Source organism: Saccoglossus kowalevskii, chromosome 12, assembly GCF_978046115.1.
Source record: "Saccoglossus kowalevskii chromosome 12, keSacKowa6.1, whole genome shotgun sequence".
NCBI classification, from domain to species: Eukaryota; Metazoa; Hemichordata; class Enteropneusta; family Harrimaniidae; genus Saccoglossus; species Saccoglossus kowalevskii.
The window spans coordinates 894,486-920,998 of NC_140652.1; the positions used below are offsets into that span (position 1 = coordinate 894,486).

Sequence of the window (26,513 nt, forward strand, 5' to 3'; positions counted from 1 at the left end):
ACATGTAATACCCTATTATGTCTATTTGTACTACAACCCTACATGCAATACCTATTATGTCTATTTGTACTACAACCCTACATGTAATACCTATTACTACAACCCTACATGTAATACCTATTATGTCTATTTGTACTACAACCCTACATGTAATACCCTATTATGTCTATTTGTACTACAACCCTACATGTAATACCCTATTATGTCTATTTGTACTACAACCCTGCATGTAATACCCTATTATGTCTATTTGTACTACAACCCTGCATGTAATACCCTATTATGTCTATTTGTACTACAACCCTACATGTAATACTCTAGTATGTCTATTTGTACTACAACCCTACATGTAATACTCTAGTATGTCTATTTGTACTACAACCCTACATGTAATACCCTATTATGTCTATTTGTACAACAACCCTACATGTAATACCCTATTATGTCTATTTGTACTACAACCCTACATGTAATACCCTATTATGTCTATTTGTACTACAACCCTACATGTAATACTCTATTATGTCTATTTGTACAACAACCCTGCATGTAATACCCTATTATGTCTATTTGTAATACAACCCTACATGTAATACCCTATTATGTCTATTTGTACTACAACCCTACATGTAATACCCTATTATGTCTATTTGTACTACAACCCTACATGTAATACCCTATTATGTCTATTTGTACTACAACCCTACATGTAATACCCTATTATGTCTATTTGTACTACAACCCTACATGCAATACCTATTATGTCTATTTGTACTACAACCCTACATGTAATACCTATTACTACAACCCTACATGTAATACCTATTATGTCTATTTGTACTACAACCCTACATGTAATACTCTAGTATGTCTATTTGTACTACAACACCAAATGTACATCATTTTGTGTTGTATTTTTTGTGATAATTATAAAAACAAAGAACATATCTTGTTTATTCCAGAATCATCATGAAAATTTGAAATTACATCAACGTTTTGAAAAGTTTCTGTGGCGGTTAACAAAGTATATATCAATGTTGGATGACCTTGGTGATAAGTGTAGTATTGATACATGTACTAAAATTGTAAGTGATTCATTTTTCATAATAAAATTAGATTATGTGAGTGTTCACATAGTACCCAGTGGTTTGCACACAGTGACCAGTGGTTTGCACACATTGACCAGTGGTTTGCACACATTGACCAGTGGTTTGCACACATTGACCAGTGGTTTGCACACAGTGACAAGTGGTTTGCACACATTGACCAGTGGTTTGCACACATTGACCAGTGGTTTGCACACAGTGACCAGTGGTTTGCACACATTGACTTGTGGTTTGCACACAGTGACCAGTGGTTTGCACACAGTGACCAGTGGTTTGCATACATTGACCAGTGGTTTGCACACAGTGACCAGTGGTTTGCACACAGTGACCAGTGATTTGCACACATTGACTTGCGGTTTGCACACAGTGACTTGCGGTTTGCACACAGTGACTTGTGGTTTGCACACATTGACTTGTGGTTTGCACACAGTGACCAGTGGTTTGCACACAGTGACCAGTGGTTTGCACACTGACCAGTGGTTTGCGTGCAGTGACCAGTGGTTTGCACACAGTGACCAGTGGTTTGCACACAGTGACCAGTGGTTTGCACACAGTGACCAGTGGTTTGCACACATTGACCAGTGGTTTGCACACAGTGACCAGTGGTTTGCACACATTGACCAGTGGTTTGCGTGCAGTGACCAGTGGTTTGCACACAGTGACCAGTGGTTTGCACACAGTGACCAGTGGTTTGCACACAGTGACCAGTGGTTTGCACACATTGACCAGTGGTTTGCACACAGTGACCAGTGGTTTGCACACAGTGACCAGTGGTTTGCACACAGTGACCAGTGGTTTGCACACAGTGACCAGTGGTTTGCGTACAGTGACCAGTGGTTTGCGCACAGTGACCAGTGGTTTGCACACAGTGACCAGTGGTTTGCATTCAGTGACCAGTGGTTTGCGTACAGTGACAAGTGGTTTGTGCACAGTGACAAGTGGTTTGTGCACAGTGACCAGTGGTTTGTGCACAGTGACCAGTGGTTTGCGTACAGTGACCAGTGTTTTGCACACAGTGACCAGTGGTTTGCACACAGTTACCAGTGGTTTGCATACAGTGACCAGTGGTTTGCACACAGTGACCAGTGGTTTGCACACATCTCAAAAAAATCTAATTTAAACTAAACTTGGGTTACAGGTGCTTTGGAATAAATTAGACTAAACACCACAGATGTAAAATCAAATGTATTTTCTGAGATGCTGAACTTATCGAGTTGTGCCAGCTTTTTCGAAACCACACTCAAGTTGTAACTCTATGTTCAATTAACAGAACTTTGAGGTATGGGTAACCTAATTTTTTGTTTTTGTTGAGCGGCCACATTCACACTGGTGTCTGCACTGTAGACTCACTGGTGACTACACTGCAGATTCACTGGTGACTGCACTGCAGACTCACTGGTGACTGCACTGTAGACTCACTGGTGACTGCACTGTAGACTCACTGCTGACTGCACTGTAGACTCACTGCTGACTGCACTGTAGACTCACTGCTGACTGCACTGTAGACTCACTGCTGACTGCACTGTAGACTCACTGCTGACTGCACTGTAGACTCACTGGTGACTGCACTGTAGACTCACTGGGGACGGCACTGTAGACTCACTGCTGACTGCACTGTAGACTCACTGCTGACTGCACTGTAGACTCACTGCTGACTGCACTGTAGACTCACTGCTGACTGCACTGTAGACTCACTGCTGACTGCACTGTAGACTCACTGCTGACTGCACTGTAGACTCACTGCTGACTGCACTGTAGACTCACTGCTGACTGCACTGTAGACTCACTGCTGACTGCACTGTAGACTCACTGCTGACTGCACTGTAGACTCACTGGTGACTGCACTGTTGACTCACTACTGACTGCACTGTAGACTGACTGCTGACTGCGCTGTAGACTCACTGATGACTGCGCTGTAGACTCACTGCTGACAGCACTGTAGACTCACTGGTGACAGCACTGTAGACTCACTGGTGACAGCACTGTAGACTCACTGGTGACTGCACTGTAGACTCACTGGTGACTGCACTGTAGACTCACTGGTGACTGCACTGTAGACTCACTGGTGACTGCACTGTAGACTCACTGGTGACTGCACTGTAGACTCACTGCTGACTGCACTGTTGACTCACTGCTGACTGCACTGTAGACTCACTGCTGACTGCACTGTAGACTCACTGCTGACTGCACTGTAGACTCACTGGTGACTGCGCTGTAGACTCACTGGTGACAGACTCACTGCTGACTGCACTGTAGACTCACTGCTGACTGCACTGTAGACTCACTGCTGACTGCACTGTAGACTCACTGGTGACTGCACTGTAGACTCACTGCTGACAGCACTGTAGACTCACTGCTGACAGCACTGTAGACTCACTGGTGACTGCACTGTAGACTCACTGGTGACTGCACTGTAGACTCACTGGTGACTGCACTGTAGACTCACTGGTGACTGCACTGTAGACTCACTACTGACTGCACTGTAGACTCACTGCTGACTGCGCTGTAGACTCACTGATGACTGCGCTGTAGACTCACTGCTGACAGCACTGTAGACTCACTGGTGACTGCACTGTAGACTCACTGGTGACTGCATTGTAGACTCACTGGTGACAGCACTGTAGACTCACTGGTGACTGCACTGTAGACTCACTGGTGACTGCACTGTAGACTCACTGGTGACTGCACTGTAGACTCACTACTGACTGCACTGTAGACTCACTGCTGACTGCGCTGTAGACTCACTGATGACTGCGCTGTAGACTCACTGCTGACAGCACTGTAGACTCACTGGTGACTGCACTGTAGACTCACTGGTGACTGCATTGTAGACTCACTGGTGACTGCATTGTAGACTCACTGGTGACTGCATTGTAGACTCACTGGTGATTGCACTGTAGACTCACTGCTGACTGCACTGTTGACTCACTGCTGACTGCACTGTAGACTCACTGGTGACTGCACTGTAGACTCACTGCTGACTGCACTGCAGACTCACTGCTGACTGCGCTGTAGACTCACTGATGACTGCGCTGTAGACTCACTGCTGACAGCACTGTAGACTCACTGGTGACTGCACTGTAGACTCACTGGTGACTGCACTGTAGACTCACTGGTGACTGCACTGTAGACTCACTGGTGACTGCATTGTAGACTCACTGGTGATTGCACTGTAGACTCACTGCTGACTGCACTGTTGACTCACTGCTGACTGCACTGTAGACTCACTGGTGACTGCACTGTAGACTCACTGCTGACTGCACTGCAGACTCACTGCTGACTGCACTGTAGACTCACTGGTGACTGCACTGTAGACTCACTGGTGACTGCACTGTAGACTCACTGCTGACTGCACTGTAGACTCACTGCTGACTGCACTGTAGACTCACTGCTGACTGCACTGTAGACTCACTGGTGACTGCACTGTAGACTCACTGGTGACTGCACTGTAGACTCACTGCTGACTGCACTGTAGACTCACTGCTGACTGCACTGTAGACTCACTGGTGACTGCACTGTAGAATCACTGGTGACTGCACTGTAGACTCACCGGTGACTGCACTGTAGACTCACTGCTGACTGCACTGTAGACTCACTGCTGACTGCACTGTAGACTCACTGCTGACTGCACTTTAGACTCACTGCTGACTGTACTGTAGACTCAATGGTGACTGCACTGTAGACCCAATGGTGACTGCACTGTAGACCCAATGGTGACTGCACTGTAGACTCACTGGTGTCTGCACTGTAGACTCACTGGTGTCTGCACTGTAGACTCACTGGTGTCTGCACTGTAGACTCACTGGTGTCTGCACTGTAGACTCACTGGTGTCTGCACTGTAGACTCACTGGTGTCTGCACTGTAGACTCACTGGTGTCTGCACTGTAGACTCACTGGTGTCTGCACTGTAGACTCACTGGTGACTGCACTGTTGACTCACTGCTGACTGCACTGTAGACTCACTGGTGACTGCGCTGTAGACTCACTGGTGACAGACTCACTGCTGACTGCACTGTAGACTCACTGCTGACTGCACTGTAGACTCACTGCTGACTGCACTGTAGACTCACTGCTGACTGCACTGTAGACTCACTGCTGACTGCACTGTAGACTCACTGGTGACTGCACTGTAGACTCATTGGTGACTGCACTGTAGACTCACTGGTGACTGCACTGTAGACTCACAGCTGACTGCACTGTAGACTCACTGGTGACTGCACTGTAGACTCACTGGTGACTGCACTGTAGACACACTGGTGACTGCACTGTAGACTCACTGGTGACTGCACTGTAGACACACTGGTGACTGCACTGTAGACTCACTGGTGACTGCTCTTTAGACTCACTGCTGACTGCTCTTTAGACTCACTGCTGACTGCACTGTAGACTCACTGCTGACTGCACTGTAGACTCAATGGTGACTGCACTGTAGACCCAATGGTGACTGCACTGTAGACTCACTGGTGTATGCACTGTAGACTCACTGGTGTCTGCACTGTAGACTCACTGGTGTCTGCACTGTAGACTCACTGGTGTCTGCACTGTAGACTCACTGGTGTCTGCACTGTAGACTCACTGGTGACTGCACTGTTGACTCACTGCTGACTGCACTGTAGACTGCACTGTAGACTCACTGGTGACTACTGTAGACTCACTGGTGACTGCACTGTAGACTCACTGGTGACTGCACTGTAGACTCACTGGTGACTGCACTGTAGACTCACTGGTGACTGCACTGTAGACTCACTGCTGACTGCACTGTAGACTCACTGGTGACTGCACTGTAGACTCACTGCTGACTGCACTGTAGACTCACTGCTGACTGCACTGTAGACTCACTGGTGACTGCACTGTAGTCTCACTGGTGACTGCACTGTAGTCTCACTGGTGACTGCACTGTAGACTCACTGGTGACTGCATTGTAGACTCACTGCTGACTGCACTGTAGACTCACTGCTGACTGCACTGTAGACTCACTGGTGACTGCGCTGTAGACTCACTGGTGACAGACTCACTGCTGACTGCACTGTAGACTCACTGCTGACTGCACTGTAGACTCACTGCTGACTGCACTGTAGACTCACTGGTGACTGCACTGTAGACTCACTGCTGACAGCACTGTAGACTCACTGGTGACTGCACTGTAGACTCACTGGTGACTGCACTGTAGACTCACTGGTGACTGAACTGTAGACTCACTGGTGACTGCACTGTAGACTCACTGGTGACTGCACTGTAGACTCACTGGTGACTGCACTGTAGACTCACTGGTGACTGCACTGTAGACTCACTGGTGACTGCACTGTAGACTCACTGGTGACTGCACTGTAGACTCACTGGTGACTGCACTGTAGACTCACTGGTGACTGCACTGTAGACTCACTGCTGACTGCACTGTAGACTCACTGGTGACTGCACTGTAGACTCACTGCTGACTGCACTGTAGACTCACTGGTGACTGCACTGTAGACTCACTGCTGACTGCACTGTAGACTCACTGCTGACTGCACTGTAGACTCACTGGTGACTGCACTGTAGTCTCACTGGTGACTGCACTGTAGTCTCACTGGTGACTGCACTGTAGACTCACTGGTGACTGCATTGTAGACTCACTGCTGACTGCACTGTAGACTCACTGCTGACTGCACTGTAGACTCACTGGTGACTGCGCTGTAGACTCACTGGTGACAGACTCACTGCTGACTGCACTGTAGACTCACTGCTGACTGCACTGTAGACTCACTGCTGACTGCACTGTAGACTCACTGGTGACTGCACTGTAGACTCACTGCTGACAGCACTGTAGACTCACTGCTGACAGCACTGTAGACTCACTGGTGACTGCACTGTAGACTCACTGGTGACTGCACTGTAGACTCACTGGTGACTGCACTGTAGACTCACTACTGACTGCACTGTAGACTCACTGCTGACTGCACTGTAGACTCACTGCTGACTGCACTGTAGACTCACTGCTGACTGCACTGTAGACTCACTGGTGACTGCACTGTAGACTCACTGCTGACTGCACTGTAGACTCACTGGTGACTGCACTGTAGACTCACTGGTGACTGCACTGTAGACTCACTGCTGACTGCACTGTAGACTCACTGCTGACTGCACTGTAGACTCACTGGTGACTGCACTGTAGTCTCACTGGTGACTGCACTGTAGTCTCACTGGTGACTGCACTGTAGACTCACTGGTGACTGCATTGTAGACTCACTGCTGACTGCACTGTAGACTCACTGCTGACTGCACTGTAGACTCACTGCTGACTGCACTGTAGACTCACTGGTGACTGCACTGTAGACTCACTGCTGACTGCACTGTAGACTCACTGGTGACTGCACTGTAGACTCACTGGTGACTGCACTGTAGACTCACTGCTGACTGCACTGTAGACTCACTGCTGACTGCACTGTAGACTCACTGGTGACTGCACTGTAGTCTCACTGGTGACTGCACTGTAGTCTCACTGGTGACTGCACTGTAGACTCACTGGTGACTGCATTGTAGACTCACTGGTGACTGCACTGTAGACTCACTGGTGACTGCACTGTAGACTTACTGGTGACTGCACTGTAGACTCACTGGTGACTACTGTAGACTACTGTAGACTCACTGATGACTGCACTGTAGACTCACTGGTGACTGCACTGTAGACTCACTGCTGACTGCACTGTAGACTCACTGCTGACTGCACTGTAGACTCACTGCTGACTGCACTGTAGACTCACTGCTGACTGCACTGTAGACTCACTGCTGACTGCACTGTAGACTCACTGCTGACTGCACTGTAGACTCACTACTGACTGCACTGTAGACTCAATGGTGACTGCACTGTAGACCCAATGGTGACTGCACTGTAGACTCACTGGTGTCTGCACTGTAGACTCACTGGTGTCTGCACTGTAGACTCACTGGTGTCTGCACTGTAGACTCACTGGTGTCTGCACTGTAGACTCACTGGTGTCTGCACTGTAGACTCACTGGTGTCTGCACTGTAGACTCACTGGTGTCTGTACTGTTGACTCACTGGTGACTGCACTGTAGACTCACTGGTGACTGCGCTGTAGACTCACTGGTGACTGCGCTGTAGACTCACTGCTGACAGCACTGTAGACTCACTGCTGACAGCACTGTAGACTCACTGGTGACTGCACTGTAGACTCACTGGTGACTGCACTGTAGACTCACTGGTGACTGCACTGTAGACTCACTGGTGACTGCACTGTAGACTCACTGGTGACTGCACTGTAGACTCACTGGTGACTGCACTGTAGACTCACTGGTGACTGCACTGTAGACTCACTGGTGACTGCACTGTAGACTCACTGGTGACTGCATTGTAGACTCACTGGTGACTGCACTGTAGACTCACTGGTGACTGCACTGTAGACTTACTGGTGACTGCACTGTAGACTCACTGGTGACTACTGTAGACTACTGTAGACTCACTGGTGACTGCACTGTAGACTCACTGGTGACTGTACTGTAGACTCACTGCTGACTGCACTGTAGACTCACTGCTGACTGCACTGTAGACTCACTGCTGACTGCACTGTAGACTCACTGCTGACTGCACTGTAGACTCACTGGTGACTGCACTGTAGACTCACTGGTGACTGCACTGTAGACTCACTGGTGACTGCACTGTAGACTCACTGGTGACTGCACTGTAGACACACTGGTGACTGCACTGTAGACTCACTGGTGACTGCTCTTTAGACTCACTGGTGACTGCTCTTTAGACTCACTGCTGACTGCACTGTAGACTCACTGCTGACTGCACTGTAGACTCACTGCTGACTGCACTGTAGACTCAATGGTGACTGCACTGTAGACCCAATGGTGACTGCACTGTAGACCCAATGGTGACTGCACTGTAGACTCACTGGTGTATGCACTGTAGACTCACTGGTGTCTGCACTGTAGACTCACTGGTGTCTGCACTGTAGACTCACTGGTGTCTGCACTGTAGACTCACTGGTGTCTGCACTGTAGACTCACTGGTGACTGCACTGTTGACTCACTGCTGACTGCACTGTAGACTCACTGGTGACTACTGTAGACTCACTGGTGACTGCACTGTAGACTCACTGGTGACTGCACTGTAGACTCACTGGTGACTGCACTGTAGACTCACTGGTGACTGCACTGTAGACTCACTGGTGACTGCACTGTAGACTCACTGGTGACTGCACTGTAGACTCACTGGTGACTGCACTGTAGACTCACTGGTGACTGCACTGTAGACTCACTGGTGACTGCACTGTAGACTCACTGGTGACTGCACTGTAGACTCACTGCTGACTGCACTGTAGACTCACTGCTGACTGCACTGTAGACTCACTGCTGACTGCACTGTAGACTCACTGCTGACTGCACTGTAGACTCACTGGTGACTGCACTGTAGACTCACTGCTGACTGCACTGTAGACTCACTGCTGACTGCACTGTAGACTCACTGGTGACTGCACTGTAGACTCACTGCTGACTGCACTGTAGACTCACTGCTGACTGCACTGTAGACTCACTGGTGACTGCACTGTAGTCTCACTGGTGACTGCACTGTAGTCTCACTGGTGACTGCACTGTAGACTCACTGGTGACTGCACTGTAGACTCACTGCTGACTGCACTGTAGACTCACTGCTGACTGCACTGTAGACTCACTGGTGACTGCGCTGTAGACTCACTGGTGACAGACTCACTGCTGACTGCACTGTAGACTCACTGCTGACTGCACTGTAGACTCACTGCTGACTGCACTGTAGACTCACTGGTGACTGCACTGTAGACTCACTGCTGACAGCACTGTAGACTCACTGCTGACAGCACTGTAGACTCACTGGTGACTGCACTGTAGACTCACTGGTGACTGCACTGTAGACTCACTGGTGACTGCACTGTAGACTCACTGGTGACTGCACTGTAGACTCACTGCTGACTGCACTGTAGACTCACTGCTGACTGCACTGTAGACTCACTGCTGACTGCACTGTAGACTCACTGGTGACTGCACTGTAGACTCACTGCTGACTGCACTGTAGACTCACTGGTGACTGCACTGTAGACTCACTGGTGACTGCACTGTAGACTCACTGGTGACTGCACTGTAGACTCACTGCTGACTGCACTGTAGACTCACTGGTGACTGCACTGTAGACTCACTGGTGACTGCACTGTAGTCTCACTGGTGACTGCACTGTAGTCTCACTGGTGACTGCACTGTAGACTCACTGGTGACTGCACTGTAGACTCACTGGTGACTGCACTGTAGACTCACTGCTGACTGCACTGTAGACTCACTGCTGACTGCACTGTAGACTCACTGCTGACTGCACTGTAGACTCACTGGTGACTGCACTGTAGACTCACTGCTGACTCACTGGTGACTGCACTGTAGACTCACTGCTGACTGCACTGTAGACTCACTGGTGACTGCACTGTAGACTCACTGGTGACTGCACTGTAGACTCACTGCTGACTGCACTGTAGACTCACTGCTGACTGCACTGTAGACTCACTGCTGACTGCACTGTAGACTCACTGCTGACTGCACTGTAGACTCACTGCTGACTGCACTGTAGACTCACTGCTGACTCACTGGTGACTGCACTGTAGACTCACTGCTGACTGCACTGTAGACTCACTGGTGACTGCACTGTAGACTCACTGGTGACTGCACTGTAGACTCACTGCTGACTGCACTGTAGACTCACTGCTGACTGCACTGTAGACTCACTGCTGACTGCACTGTAGACTCACTGGTGACTGCACTGTAGACTCACTGCTGACTCACTGGTGACTGCACTGTAGACTCACTGCTGACTGCACTGTAGACTCACTGGTGACTGCACTGTAGACTCACTGGTGACTGCACTGTAGACTCACTGCTGACTGCACTGTAGACTCACTGCTGACTGCACTGTAGACTCACTGCTGACTGCACTGTAGACTCACTGCTGACTGCACTGTAGACTCACTGGTGACTGCACTGTAGACTCACTGCTGACTCACTGGTGACTGCACTGTAGACTCACTGCTGACTGCACTGTAGACTCACTGGTGACTGCACTGTAGACTCACTGGTGACTGCACTGTAGACTCACTGCTGACTGCACTGTAGACTCACTGCTGACTGCACTGTAGACTCACTGGTGACTGCACTGTAGTCTCACTGGTGACTGCACTGTAGTCTCACTGGTGACTGCACTGTAGACTCACTGGTGACTGCATTGTAGACTCACTGGTGACTGCACTGTAGACTCACTGGTGACTGCACTGTAGACTTACTGGTGACTGCACTGTAGACTCACTGGTGACTACTGTAGACTACTGTAGACTCACTGGTGACTGCACTGTAGACTCACTGGTGACTCACTGGTGACTGCACTGTAGACTCACTGCTGACTGCACTGTAGACTCACTGCTGACTGCACTGTAGACTCACTGCTGACTGCACTGTAGACTCACTGCTGACTGCACTGTAGACTCACTGCTGACTGCACTGTAGACTCACTGCTGACTGCACTGTAGACTCACTGCTGACTGCACTGTAGACTCAATGGTGACTGCACTGTAGACCCAATGGTGACTGCACTGTAGACCCAATGGTGACTGCACTGTAGACTCACTGGTGTCTGCACTGTAGACTCACTGGTGTCTGCACTGTAGACTCACTGGTGTCTGCACTGTAGACTCACTGGTGTCTGCACTGTAGACTCACTGGTGTCTGTACTGTTGACTCACTGGTGACTGCACTGTAGACTCACTGGTGACTGCGCTGTAGACTCACTGGTGACTACTGTAGACTACTGTAGACTCACTGGTGACTGCACTGTAGACTCACTGCTGACTGTACTGTAGACTCACTGCTGACTGCACTGTAGACTCACTGGTGACTGCACTGTAGACTCACTGGTGACTGCACTGTAGACTCACTGGTGACTGCACTGTAGACTCACTGGTGACTGCACTGTAGACTCACTGGTGACTGCACTGTAGACTCACTGGTGACTGCACTGTAGACTCACTGGTGACTGCATTGTAGACTCACTGGTGACTGCACTGTAGACTCACTGGTGACTGCACTGTAGACCCAATGGTGACTGCACTGTAGACTCACTGGTGTCTGCACTGTAGACTCACTTGTGTCTGCACTGTAGACTCACTGGTGTCTGTACTGTAGACTCACTGCTGACTGCACTGTAGACTCACTGGTGACTGCACTGTAGACTCACTGCTGACTGCACTGTAGACTCACTGCTGACTGCACTGTAGACTCACTGCTGACTGCACTGTAGACTCACTGGTGTCTGCACTGTAGACTCACTGGTGTCTGCACTGTAGACTCACTGGTGTCTGTACTGTAGACTCACTGCTGACTGCACTGTAGACTCACTGGTGACTGCACTGTAGACTCACTGCTGACTGCACTGTAGACTCACTGCTGACTGCACTGTAGACTCACTGCTGACTGCACTGTAGACTCACTGCTGACTGCACTGTAGACTCACTGCTGACTGCACTGTAGACTCACTGCTGACTGCACTGTAGACTCACTGCTGACTGCACTGTAGACTCAATGGTGACTGCACTGTAGACCCAATGGTGACTGCACTGTAGACCCAATGGTGACTGCACTGTAGACTCACTGGTGTCTGCACTGTAGACTCACTGGTGTCTGCACTGTAGACTCACTGGTGTCTGCACTGTAGACTCACTGGTGTCTGCACTGTAGACTCACTGGTGTCTGTACTGTTGACTCACTGGTGACTGCACTGTAGACTCACTGGTGACTGCACTGTAGACTCACTGGTGACTGCGCTGTAGACTCACTGGTGACTGCGCTGTAGACTCACTGCTGACAGCACTGTAGACTCACTGGTGACTGCACTGTAGACTCACTGGTGACTGCACTGTAGACTCACTGGTGACTGCACTGTAGACTCACTGGTGACTGCACTGTAGACTCACTGGTGACTGCACTGTAGACTCACTGGTGACTGCACTGTAGACTCACTGGTGACTGCACTGTAGACTCACTGGTGACTGCACTGTAGACTCACTGGTGACTGCACTGTAGACTCACTGGTGACTGCACTGTAGACTCACTGGTGACTGCATTGTAGACTCACTGGTGACTGCACTGTAGACCCAATGGTGACTGCACTGTAGACTCACTGGTGTCTGCACTGTAGACTCACTGGTGTCTGCACTGTAGACTCACTGGTGACTGCACTGTAGACTCACTGGTGACTGCACTGTAGACTCACTACTGACTGCACTGTAGACTCACTGCTGACTGCGCTGTAGACTCACTGATGACTGCGCTGTAGACTCACTGCTGACAGCACTGTAGACTCACTGGTGACTGCACTGTAGACTCACTGGTGACTGCATTGTAGACTCACTGGTGACTGCATTGTAGACTCACTGGTGACTGCATTGTAGACTCACTGGTGATTGCACTGTAGACTCACTGCTGACTGCACTGTTGACTCACTGCTGACTGCACTGTAGACTCACTGGTGACTGCACTGTAGACTCACTGCTGACTGCACTGCAGACTCACTGCTGACTGCGCTGTAGACTCACTGATGACTGCGCTGTAGACTCACTGCTGACAGCACTGTAGACTCACTGGTGACTGCACTGTAGACTCACTGGTGACTGCACTGTAGACTCACTGGTGACTGCACTGTAGACTCACTGGTGACTGCATTGTAGACTCACTGGTGATTGCACTGTAGACTCACTGCTGACTGCACTGTTGACTCACTGCTGACTGCACTGTAGACTCACTGGTGACTGCACTGTAGACTCACTGCTGACTGCACTGCAGACTCACTGCTGACTGCACTGTAGACTCACTGGTGACTGCACTGTAGACTCACTGGTGACTGCACTGTAGACTCACTGCTGACTGCACTGTAGACTCACTGCTGACTGCACTGTAGACTCACTGCTGACTGCACTGTAGACTCACTGGTGACTGCACTGTAGACTCACTGGTGACTGCACTGTAGACTCACTGCTGACTGCACTGTAGACTCACTGCTGACTGCACTGTAGACTCACTGGTGACTGCACTGTAGAATCACTGGTGACTGCACTGTAGACTCACCGGTGACTGCACTGTAGACTCACTGCTGACTGCACTGTAGACTCACTGCTGACTGCACTGTAGACTCACTGCTGACTGCACTTTAGACTCACTGCTGACTGTACTGTAGACTCAATGGTGACTGCACTGTAGACCCAATGGTGACTGCACTGTAGACCCAATGGTGACTGCACTGTAGACTCACTGGTGTCTGCACTGTAGACTCACTGGTGTCTGCACTGTAGACTCACTGGTGTCTGCACTGTAGACTCACTGGTGTCTGCACTGTAGACTCACTGGTGTCTGCACTGTAGACTCACTGGTGTCTGCACTGTAGACTCACTGGTGTCTGCACTGTAGACTCACTGGTGTCTGCACTGTAGACTCACTGGTGACTGCACTGTTGACTCACTGCTGACTGCACTGTAGACTCACTGGTGACTGCGCTGTAGACTCACTGGTGACAGACTCACTGCTGACTGCACTGTAGACTCACTGCTGACTGCACTGTAGACTCACTGCTGACTGCACTGTAGACTCACTGCTGACTGCACTGTAGACTCACTGCTGACTGCACTGTAGACTCACTGGTGACTGCACTGTAGACTCATTGGTGACTGCACTGTAGACTCACTGGTGACTGCACTGTAGACTCACTGCTGACTGCACTGTAGACTCACTGGTGACTGCACTGTAGACTCACTGGTGACTGCACTGTAGACACACTGGTGACTGCACTGTAGACTCACTGGTGACTGCACTGTAGACACACTGGTGACTGCACTGTAGACTCACTGGTGACTGCTCTTTAGACTCACTGCTGACTGCTCTTTAGACTCACTGCTGACTGCACTGTAGACTCACTGCTGACTGCACTGTAGACTCAATGGTGACTGCACTGTAGACCCAATGGTGACTGCACTGTAGACTCACTGGTGTATGCACTGTAGACTCACTGGTGTCTGCACTGTAGACTCACTGGTGTCTGCACTGTAGACTCACTGGTGTCTGCACTGTAGACTCACTGGTGTCTGCACTGTAGACTCACTGGTGACTGCACTGTTGACTCACTGCTGACTGCACTGTAGACTGCACTGTAGACTCACTGGTGACTACTGTAGACTCACTGGTGACTGCACTGTAGACTCACTGGTGACTGCACTGTAGACTCACTGGTGACTGCACTGTAGACTCACTGGTGACTGCACTGTAGACTCACTGCTGACTGCACTGTAGACTCACTGGTGACTGCACTGTAGACTCACTGCTGACTGCACTGTAGACTCACTGCTGACTGCACTGTAGACTCACTGGTGACTGCACTGTAGTCTCACTGGTGACTGCACTGTAGTCTCACTGGTGACTGCACTGTAGACTCACTGGTGACTGCATTGTAGACTCACTGCTGACTGCACTGTAGACTCACTGCTGACTGCACTGTAGACTCACTGGTGACTGCGCTGTAGACTCACTGGTGACAGACTCACTGCTGACTGCACTGTAGACTCACTGCTGACTGCACTGTAGACTCACTGCTGACTGCACTGTAGACTCACTGGTGACTGCACTGTAGACTCACTGCTGACAGCACTGTAGACTCACTGGTGACTGCACTGTAGACTCACTGGTGACTGCACTGTAGACTCACTGGTGACTGAACTGTAGACTCACTGGTGACTGCACTGTAGACTCACTGGTGACTGCACTGTAGACTCACTGGTGACTGCACTGTAGACTCACTGGTGACTGCACTGTAGACTCACTGGTGACTGCACTGTAGACTCACTGGTGACTGCACTGTAGACTCACTGGTGACTGCACTGTAGACTCACTGGTGACTGCACTGTAGACTCACTGCTGACTGCACTGTAGACTCACTGGTGACTGCACTGTAGACTCACTGCTGACTGCACTGTAGACTCACTGGTGACTGCACTGTAGACTCACTGCTGACTGCACTGTAGACTCACTGCTGACTGCACTGTAGACTCACTGGTGACTGCACTGTAGTCTCACTGGTGACTGCACTGTAGTCTCACTGGTGACTGCACTGTAGACTCACTGGTGACTGCATTGTAGACTCACTGCTGACTGCACTGTAGACTCACTGCTGACTGCACTGTAGACTCACTGGTGACTGCGCTGTAGACTCACTGGTGACAGACTCACTGCTGACTGCACTGTAGACTCACTGCTGACTGCACTGTAGACTCACTGCTGACTGCACTGTAGACTCACTGGTGACTGCACTGTAGACTCACTGCTGACAGCACTGTAGACTCACTGCTGACAGCACTGTAGACTCACTGGTGACTGCACTGTAGACTCACTGGTGACTGCACTGTAGACTCACTGGTGACTGCACTGTAGACTCACTGGTGACTGCACTGTAGACTCACTACTGACTGCACTGTAGACTCACTGCTGACTGCACTGTAGACTCACTGCTGACTGCACTGTAGACTCACTGCTGACTGCACTGTAGACTCACTGGTGACTGCACTGTAGACTCACTGCTGACTGCACTGTAGACTCACTGGTGACTGCACTGTAGACTCACTGGTGACTGCACTGTAGACTCACTGCTGACTGCACTGTAGACTCACTGCTGACTGCACTGTAGACTCACTGGTGACTGCACTGTAGTCTCACTGGTGACTGCACTGTAGTCTCACTGGTGACTGCACTGTAGACTCACTGGTGACTGCATTGTAGACTCACTGCTGACTGCACTGTAGACTCACTGCTGACTGCACTGTAGACTCACTGCTGACTGCACTGTAGACTCACTGGTGACTGCACTGTAGACTCACTGCTGACTGCACTGTAGACTCACTGGTGACTGCACTGTAGACTCACTGGTGACTGCACTGTAGACTCACTGCTGACTGCACTGTAGACTCACTGCTGACTGCACTGTAGACTCACTGGTGACTGCACTGTAGTCTCACTGGTGACTGCACTGTAGTCTCACTGGTGACTGCACTGTAGACTCACTGGTGACTGCATTGTAGACTCACTGGTGACTGCACTGTAGACTCACTGGTGACTGCACTGTAGACTTACTGGTGACTGCACTGTAGACTCACTGGTGACTACTGTAGACTACTGTAGACTCACTGATGACTGCACTGTAGACTCACTGGTGACTGCACTGTAGACTCACTGCTGACTGCACTGTAGACTCACTGCTGACTGCACTGTAGACTCACTGCTGACTGCACTGTAGACTCACTGCTGACTGCACTGTAGACTCACTGCTGACTGCACTGTAGACTCACTGCTGACTGCACTGTAGACTCACTACTGACTGCACTGTAGACTCAATGGTGACTGCACTGTAGACCCAATGGTGACTGCACTGTAGACTCACTGGTGTCTGCACTGTAGACTCACTGGTGTCTGCACTGTAGACTCACTGGTGTCTGCACTGTAGACTCACTGGTGTCTGCACTGTAGACTCACTGGTGTCTGCACTGTAGACTCACTGGTGTCTGTACTGTTGACTCACTGGTGACTGCACTGTAGACTCACTGGTGACTGCGCTGTAGACTCACTGGTGACTGCGCTGTAGACTCACTGCTGACAGCACTGTAGACTCACTGCTGACAGCACTGTAGACTCACTGGTGACTGCACTGTAGACTCACTGGTGACTGCACTGTAGACTCACTGGTGACTGCACTGTAGACTCACTGGTGACTGCACTGTAGACTCACTGGTGACTGCACTGTAGACTCACTGGTGACTGCACTGTAGACTCACTGGTGACTGCACTGTAGACTCACTGGTGACTGCACTGTAGACTCACTGGTGACTGCATTGTAGACTCACTGGTGACTGCACTGTAGACTCACTGGTGACTGCACTGTAGACTTACTGGTGACTGCACTGTAGACTCACTGGTGACTACTGTAGACTACTGTAGACTCACTGGTGACTGCACTGTAGACTCACTGGTGACTGTACTGTAGACTCACTGCTGACTGCACTGTAGACTCACTGCTGACTGCACTGTAGACTCACTGCTGACTGCACTGTAGACTCACTGCTGACTGCACTGTAGACTCACTGGTGACTGCACTGTAGACTCACTGGTGACTGCACTGTAGACTCACTGGTGACTGCACTGTAGACTCACTGGTGACTGCACTGTAGACACACTGGTGACTGCACTGTAGACTCACTGGTGACTGCTCTTTAGACTCACTGGTGACTGCTCTTTAGACTCACTGCTGACTGCACTGTAGACTCACTGCTGACTGCACTGTAGACTCACTGCTGACTGCACTGTAGACTCAATGGTGACTGCACTGTAGACCCAATGGTGACTGCACTGTAGACCCAATGGTGACTGCACTGTAGACTCACTGGTGTCTGCACTGTAGACTCACTGGTGTCTGCACTGTAGACTCACTGGTGTCTGCACTGTAGACTCACTGGTGTCTGCACTGTAGACTCACTGGTGACTGCACTGTTGACTCACTGCTGACTGCACTGTAGACTCACTGGTGACTACTGTAGACTCACTGGTGACTGCACTGTAGACTCACTGGTGACTGCACTGTAGACTCACTGGTGACTGCACTGTAGACTCACTGGTGACTGCACTGTAGACTCACTGGTGACTGCACTGTAGACTCACTGGTGACTGCACTGTAGACTCACTGGTGACTGCACTGTAGACTCACTGGTGACTGCACTGTAGACTCACTGGTGACTGCACTGTAGACTCACTGGTGACTGCACTGTAGACTCACTGGTGACTGCACTGTAGACTCACTGCTGACTGCACTGTAGACTCACTGCTGACTGCACTGTAGACTCACTGCTGACTGCACTGTAGACTCACTGCTGACTGCACTGTAGACTCACTGGTGACTGCACTGTAGACTCACTGCTGACTGCACTGTAGACTCACTGCTGACTGCACTGTAGACTCACTGGTGACTGCACTGTAGACTCACTGCTGACTGCACTGTAGACTCACTGCTGACTGCACTGTAGACTCACTGGTGACTGCACTGTAGTCTCACTGGTGACTGCACTGTAGTCTCACTGGTGACTGCACTGTAGACTCACTGGTGACTGCACTGTAGACTCACTGCTGACTGCACTGTAGACTCACTGCTGACTGCACTGTAGACTCACTGGTGACTGCGCTGTAGACTCACTGGTGACAGACTCACTGCTGACTGCACTGTAGACTCACTGCTGACTGCACTGTAGACTCACTGCTGACTGCACTGTAGACTCACTGGTGACTGCACTGTAGACTCACTGCTGACAGCACTGTAGACTCACTGCTGACAGCACTGTAGACTCACTGGTGACTGCACTGTAGACTCACTGGTGACTGCACTGTAGACTCACTGGTGACTGCACTGTAGACTCACTGGTGACTGCACTGTAGACTCACTACTGACTGCACTGTAGACTCACTGCTGACTGCACTGTAGACTCACTGCTGACTGCACTGTAGACTCACTGCTGACTGCACTGTAGACTCACTGGTGACTGCACTGTAGACTCACTGCTGACTGCACTGTAGACTCACTGGTGACTGCACTGTAGACTCACTGGTGACTGCACTGTAGACTCACTGGTGACTGCACTGTAGACTCACTGCTGACTGCACTGTAGACTCACTGGTGACTGCACTGTAGACTCACTGGTGACTGCACTGTAGTCTCACTGGTGACTGCACTGTAGTCTCACTGGTGACTGCACTGTAGACTCACTGGTGACTGCACTGTAGACTCACTGGTGACTGCACTGTAGACTCACTGCTGACTGCACTGTAGACTCACTGCTGACTGCACTGTAGACTCACTGCTGACTGCACTGTAGACTCACTGGTGACTGCACTGTAGACTCACTGCTGACTCACTGGTGACTGCACTGTAGACTCACTGCTGACTGCACTGTAGACTCACTGGTGACTGCACTGTAGACTCACTGGTGACTGCACTGTAGACTCACTGCTGACTGCACTGTAGACTCACTGCTGACTGCACTGTAGACTCACTGCTGACTGCACTGTAGACTCACTGCTGACTGCACTGTAGACTCACTGCTGACTGCACTGTAGACTCACTGCTGACTCACTGGTGACTGCACTGTAGACTCACTGCTGACTGCACTGTAGACTCACTGGTGACTGCACTGTAGACTCACTGGTGACTGCACTGTAGACTCACTGCTGACTGCACTGTAGACTCACTGCTGACTGCACTGTAGACTCACTGCTGACTGCACTGTAGACTCACTGGTGACTGCACTGTAGACTCACTGCTGACTCACTGGTGACTGCACTGTAGACTCACTGCTGACTGCACTGTAGACTCACTGGTGACTGCACTGTAGACTCACTGGTGACTGCACTGTAGACTCACTGCTGACTGCACTGTAGACTCACTGCTGACTGCACTGTAGACTCACTGCTGACTGCACTGTAGACTCACTGCTGACTGCACTGTAGACTCACTGGTGACTGCACTGTAGACTCACTGCTGACTCACTGGTGACTGCACTGTAGACTCACTGCTGACTGCACTGTAGACTCACTGGTGACTGCACTGTAGACTCACTGGTGACTGCACTGTAGACTCACTGCTGACTGCACTGTAGACTCACTGCTGACTGCACTGTAGACTCACTGGTGACTGCACTGTAGTCTCACTGGTGACTGCACTGTAGTCTCACTGGTGACTGCACTGTAGACTCACTGGTGACTGCATTGTAGACTCACTGGTGACTGCACTGTAGACTCACTGGTGACTGCACTGTAGACTTACTGGTGACTGCACTGTAGACTCACTGGTGACTACTGTAGACTACTGTAGACTCACTGGTGACTGCACTGTAGACTCACTGGTGACTCACTGGTGACTGCACTGTAGACTCACTGCTGACTGCACTGTAGACTCACTGCTGACTGCACTGTAGACTCACTGCTGACTGCACTGTAGACTCACTGCTGACTGCACTGTAGACTCACTGCTGACTGCACTGTAGACTCACTGCTGACTGCACTGTAGACTCACTGCTGACTGCACTGTAGACTCAATGGTGACTGCACTGTAGACCCAATGGTGACTGCACTGTAGACCCAATGGTGACTGCACTGTAGACTCACTGGTGTCTGCACTGTAGACTCACTGGTGTCTGCACTGTAGACTCACTGGTGTCTGCACTGTAGACTCACTGGTGTCTGCACTGTAGACTCACTGGTGTCTGTACTGTTGACTCACTGGTGACTGCACTGTAGACTCACTGGTGACTGCGCTGTAGACTCACTGGTGACTACTGTAGACTACTGTAGACTCACTGGTGACTGCACTGTAGACTCACTGCTGACTGTACTGTAGACTCACTGCTGACTGCACTGTAGACTCACTGGTGACTGCACTGTAGACTCACTGGTGACTGCACTGTAGACTCACTGGTGACTGCACTGTAGACTCACTGGTGACTGCACTGTAGACTCACTGGTGACTGCACTGTAGACTCACTGGTGACTGCACTGTAGACTCACTGGTGACTGCATTGTAGACTCACTGGTGACTGCACTGTAGACTCACTGGTGACTGCACTGTAGACCCAATGGTGACTGCACTGTAGACTCACTGGTGTCTGCACTGTAGACTCACTTGTGTCTGCACTGTAGACTCACTGGTGTCTGTACTGTAGACTCACTGCTGACTGCACTGTAGACTCACTGGTGACTGCACTGTAGACTCACTGCTGACTGCACTGTAGACTCACTGCTGACTGCACTGTAGACTCACTGCTGACTGCACTGTAGACTCACTGCTGACTGCACTGTAGACTCACTGGTGTCTGCACTGTAGACTCACTGGTGTCTGCACTGTAGACTCACTGGTGTCTGTACTGTAGACTCACTGCTGACTGCACTGTAGACTCACTGGTGACTGCACTGTAGACTCACTGCTGACTGCACTGTAGACTCACTGCTGACTGCACTGTAGACTCACTGCTGACTGCACTGTAGACTCACTGCTGACTGCACTGTAGACTCACTGCTGACTGCACTGTAGACTCACTGCTGACTGCACTGTAGACTCACTGCTGACTGCACTGTAGACTCAATGGTGACTGCACTGTAGACCCAATGGTGACTGCACTGTAGACCCAATGGTGACTGCACTGTAGACTCACTGGTGTCTGCACTGTAGACTCACTGGTGTCTGCACTGTAGACTCACTGGTGTCTGCACTGTAGACTCACTGGTGTCTGCACTGTAGACTCACTGGTGTCTGTACTGTTGACTCACTGGTGACTGCACTGTAGACTCACTGGTGACTGCACTGTAGACTCACTGGTGACTGCGCTGTAGACTCACTGGTGACTGCGCTGTAGACTCACTGCTGACAGCACTGTAGACTCACTGGTGACTGCACTGTAGACTCACTGGTGACTGCACTGTAGACTCACTGGTGACTGCACTGTAGACTCACTGGTGACTGCACTGTAGACTCACTGGTGACTGCACTGTAGACTCACTGGTGACTGCACTGTAGACTCACTGGTGACTGCACTGTAGACTCACTGGTGACTGCACTGTAGACTCACTGGTGACTGCACTGTAGACTCACTGGTGACTGCACTGTAGACTCACTGGTGACTGCATTGTAGACTCACTGGTGACTGCACTGTAGACTCACTGGTGACTGCACTGTAGACTTACTGGTGACTGCACTGTAGACTCACTGGTGACTACTGTAGACTACTGTAGACTCACTGGTGACTGCACTGTAGACTCACTGGTGACTGTACTGTAGACTCACTGCTGACTGCACTGTAGACTCACTGCTGACTGCACTGTAGACTCACTGCTGACTGCACTGTAGACTCACTGCTGACTGCACTGTAGACTCACTGCTGACTGCACTGTAGACTCACTGCTGACTGCACTGTAGACTCACTGCTGACTGCACTGTAGACTCACTGCTGACTGCACTGTAGACTCAATGGTGACTGCACTGTAGACCCAATGGTGACTGCACTGTAGACCCAATGGTGACTGCACTGTAGACTCACTGGTGTCTGCACTGTAGACTCACTGGTGACTGCACTGTAGACTCACTGGTGACTGCACTGTAGACTCACTGGTGACTGCACTGTAGACTCACTGGTGACTGCACTGTAGACTCACTGGTGACTGCACTGTAGACTCACTGGTGACTGCACTGTAGACTCACTGGTGACTGCACTGTAGACTCACTGGTGACTGCACTGTAGACTCACTGGTGACTGCATTGTAGACTCACTGGTGACTGCACTGTAGACTCACTGGTGACTGCACTGTAGACTTACTGGTGACTGCACTGTAGACTCACTGGTGACTACTGTAGACTACTGTAGACTCACTGGTGACTGCACTGTAGACTCACTGGTGACTGTACTGTAGACTCACTGCTGACTGCACTGTAGACTCACTGCTGACTGCACTGTAGACTCACTGCTGACTGCACTGTAGACTCACTGCTGACTGCACTGTAGACTCACTGCTGACTGCACTGTAGACTCACTGCTGACTGCACTGTAGACTCACTGCTGACTGCACTGTAGACTCACTGCTGACTGCACTGTAGACTCAATGGTGACTGCACTGTAGACCCAATGGTGACTGCACTGTAGACCCAATGGTGACTGCACTGTAGACTCACTGGTGTCTGCACTGTAGACTCACTGGTGTCTGCACTGTAGACTCACTGGTGTCTGCACTGTAGACTCACTGGTGTCTGCACTGTAGACTCACTGGTGTCTGTACTGTTGACTCACTGGTGACTGCACTGTAGACTCACTGGTGACTGCGCTGTAGACTCACTGGTGACTGCGCTGTAGACTCACTGCTGACAGCACTGTAGACTCACTGCTGACAGCACTGTAGACTCACTGGTGACTGCACTGTAGACTCACTGGTGACTGCACTGTAGACTCACTGGTGACTGCACTGTAGACTCACTGGTGACTGCACTGTAGACTCACTGGTGACTGCACTGTAGACTCACTGGTGACTGCACTGTAGACTCACTGGTGACTGCACTGTAGACTCACTGGTGACTGCACTGTAGACTCACTGGTGACTGCACTGTAGACTCACTGGTGACTGCACTGTAGACTCACTGCTGACTGCACTGTAGACTCACTGCTGACTGCACTGTAGACTCACTGCTGACTGCACTGTAGACTCACTGGGGACTGCACTGGTGACTCAATGGTGACTGCACTGGTGACTGCGCTGTAGACTCACTGGTGACTGCACTGTAGACTCACTGGTGACTGCACTGTTGACTCACTGGTGACTGCACTGTTGACTCACTAGTGACTGCACTGTAGACTCACTGCTGACTGCACTGTAGACTGCACTGTAGACTCACTGGTGACTGCACTGTAGACTCAATGGTGACTGCGCTGTAGACTCAATGGTGACTGCGCTGTAGACTCACTGGTGACTGCACTGTAGACTCACTGGTGACTGCACTGTAGACTCACTGGTGACTGCACTGTAGACTCACTGGTGACTGCACTGTAGACTCACTGGTGACTGCACTGTAGACTCACTGGTGACTGCACTGTAGACTCACTGCTGACTGCACTAGACTCACTGGTGACTGCACTGTAGACTCACTGGTGACTGCACTATAGACTCACTGCTGACTACTGTGGACTCACTGGTTACTGCACTGTAGACTCAATGGTGACTGCGCTGTAGACTCACTGGTGACTGCACTGTAGACTCACTGCTGACTGCACTGTAGACTCACTGCTGACTGCACTGTAGACTCACTGCTGACTGCACTGTCGACTCACTGGTGACTGCACTGTAGACTCACTGGTGACTGCACTGTAGACTCACTGGTGACTGCACTGTAGACTCACTGGTGACTGCACTGTAGACTCACTGCTGACTGCACTGTAGACTCACTGCTGACTGCACTGTAGACTCACTGCTGACTGCACTGTAGACTCACTGCTGACTGCATGTGTGATATCATGTATGCCTGACAGCTGTGTGTCCGTACTGCAGATGATCACAATATTTGTGTTAAGCATAGGTTACTGCTGTACATACACTCACAAACTGATGTTAGGAATTGGAAATGATGAGAAATATAATCATTGAATTGAAGCTATAAAAACATATCAAATGTGTATTTAGATTTAACAAAATGATTTATTGTGTCTGATATGTCTATCACAGTTGTCATATAATGTGATATTTGTTGATACCGTATTACCCCAGGCACGTGCCCAGGGGCCTGAACATACAAAATCGGGAAAAATCAGGGGTGGGCGCTTACCCAAGGACCACCCCAAAAAAGATTTTAAAAAGTTGTTTTTGTGATCGTATGATAAGGTAAAATAAAGGAATGCTTTCGTACACTTTGTACACGAACTTATTTCTTGATTTATGTGAAGTGTCAATAAACGTGAGCACTCGGTCAAGAACTGTGGGAACACTAAGACACAGGGTCGAATTTCAAGAATAAAATTTGTTTTATGTCAGCGAATGAAGTTGTATTACTCACTGAAATTGGCTACAAAGTATGGTAAGTATTATAATCAATGCACGGTTACTTTTTAGTAACCGTGATCAGTGCAAGTCGAAACGGCCGGGAAAAACTACCCTTGTTATCCAAGATGGCGATGACCTCATTAGCATAATTCGCATCGTAATTACTGAAGAATAGCAGACAGGGTTTATGAAACAAATAAACCTTTTATTACTGATGTGAAATGTTTACAAACTATTGTGAATACATAAACATATCCAAATGGCGATACATAAAAAACAGACTGAATATAAACTCCGGTCGACCTCATTAACATGATTTATTCACGCACCCACACACGTGACAAAATTACAAAAATAACGATGATGCAACAAGTTCCCATCGTCGGCATGCCTCGTTATGGTTATCGTAATGGACTTGAGGTCGGCAAAATGTTTTTTCTTCAACGACAGAAAAATAATCCACATGCTGTGATGAAGGATGGAAAGAAAGTAGCAAGTTTACGACGTGATGTCTCAAAAGTGCTAGCTCCCGTTATGGATTCACAGTCAGCAAAATGCTACGTTTTGAAACCAAAGCAAAGTGCTTCAAACCACTCACCAAGGTATGGATCGTTGCAATATTGGATTCATCGTGAATGAAGAGAAAGCAGAACATGTGCGCCACATGCTGCGTGGTTCATCTTACGTCGTTAAGTTCCAATGAGTTTTTACGTAAAAACACAAACAAAGCGGCCCTTTTCAGGGCCACC

General features: G+C 50.0%; 1 protein-coding gene across 1 annotated transcript in view; it reads left to right on the forward strand.

The window, feature by feature from the left end:
* LOC102802354 (uncharacterized) overlaps positions 1–26,513 on the forward strand; it is a 71,085-nt gene that overhangs the window by 14,348 nt on the left and 30,224 nt on the right. Inside the window, exon 6 of the mRNA XM_085506275.1 lies at positions 963–1,085. Coding sequence (XP_085362401.1) covers positions 963–1,085 — 123 coding nt within the window. The remainder of the gene's footprint in view (positions 1–962; positions 1,086–26,513) is intronic.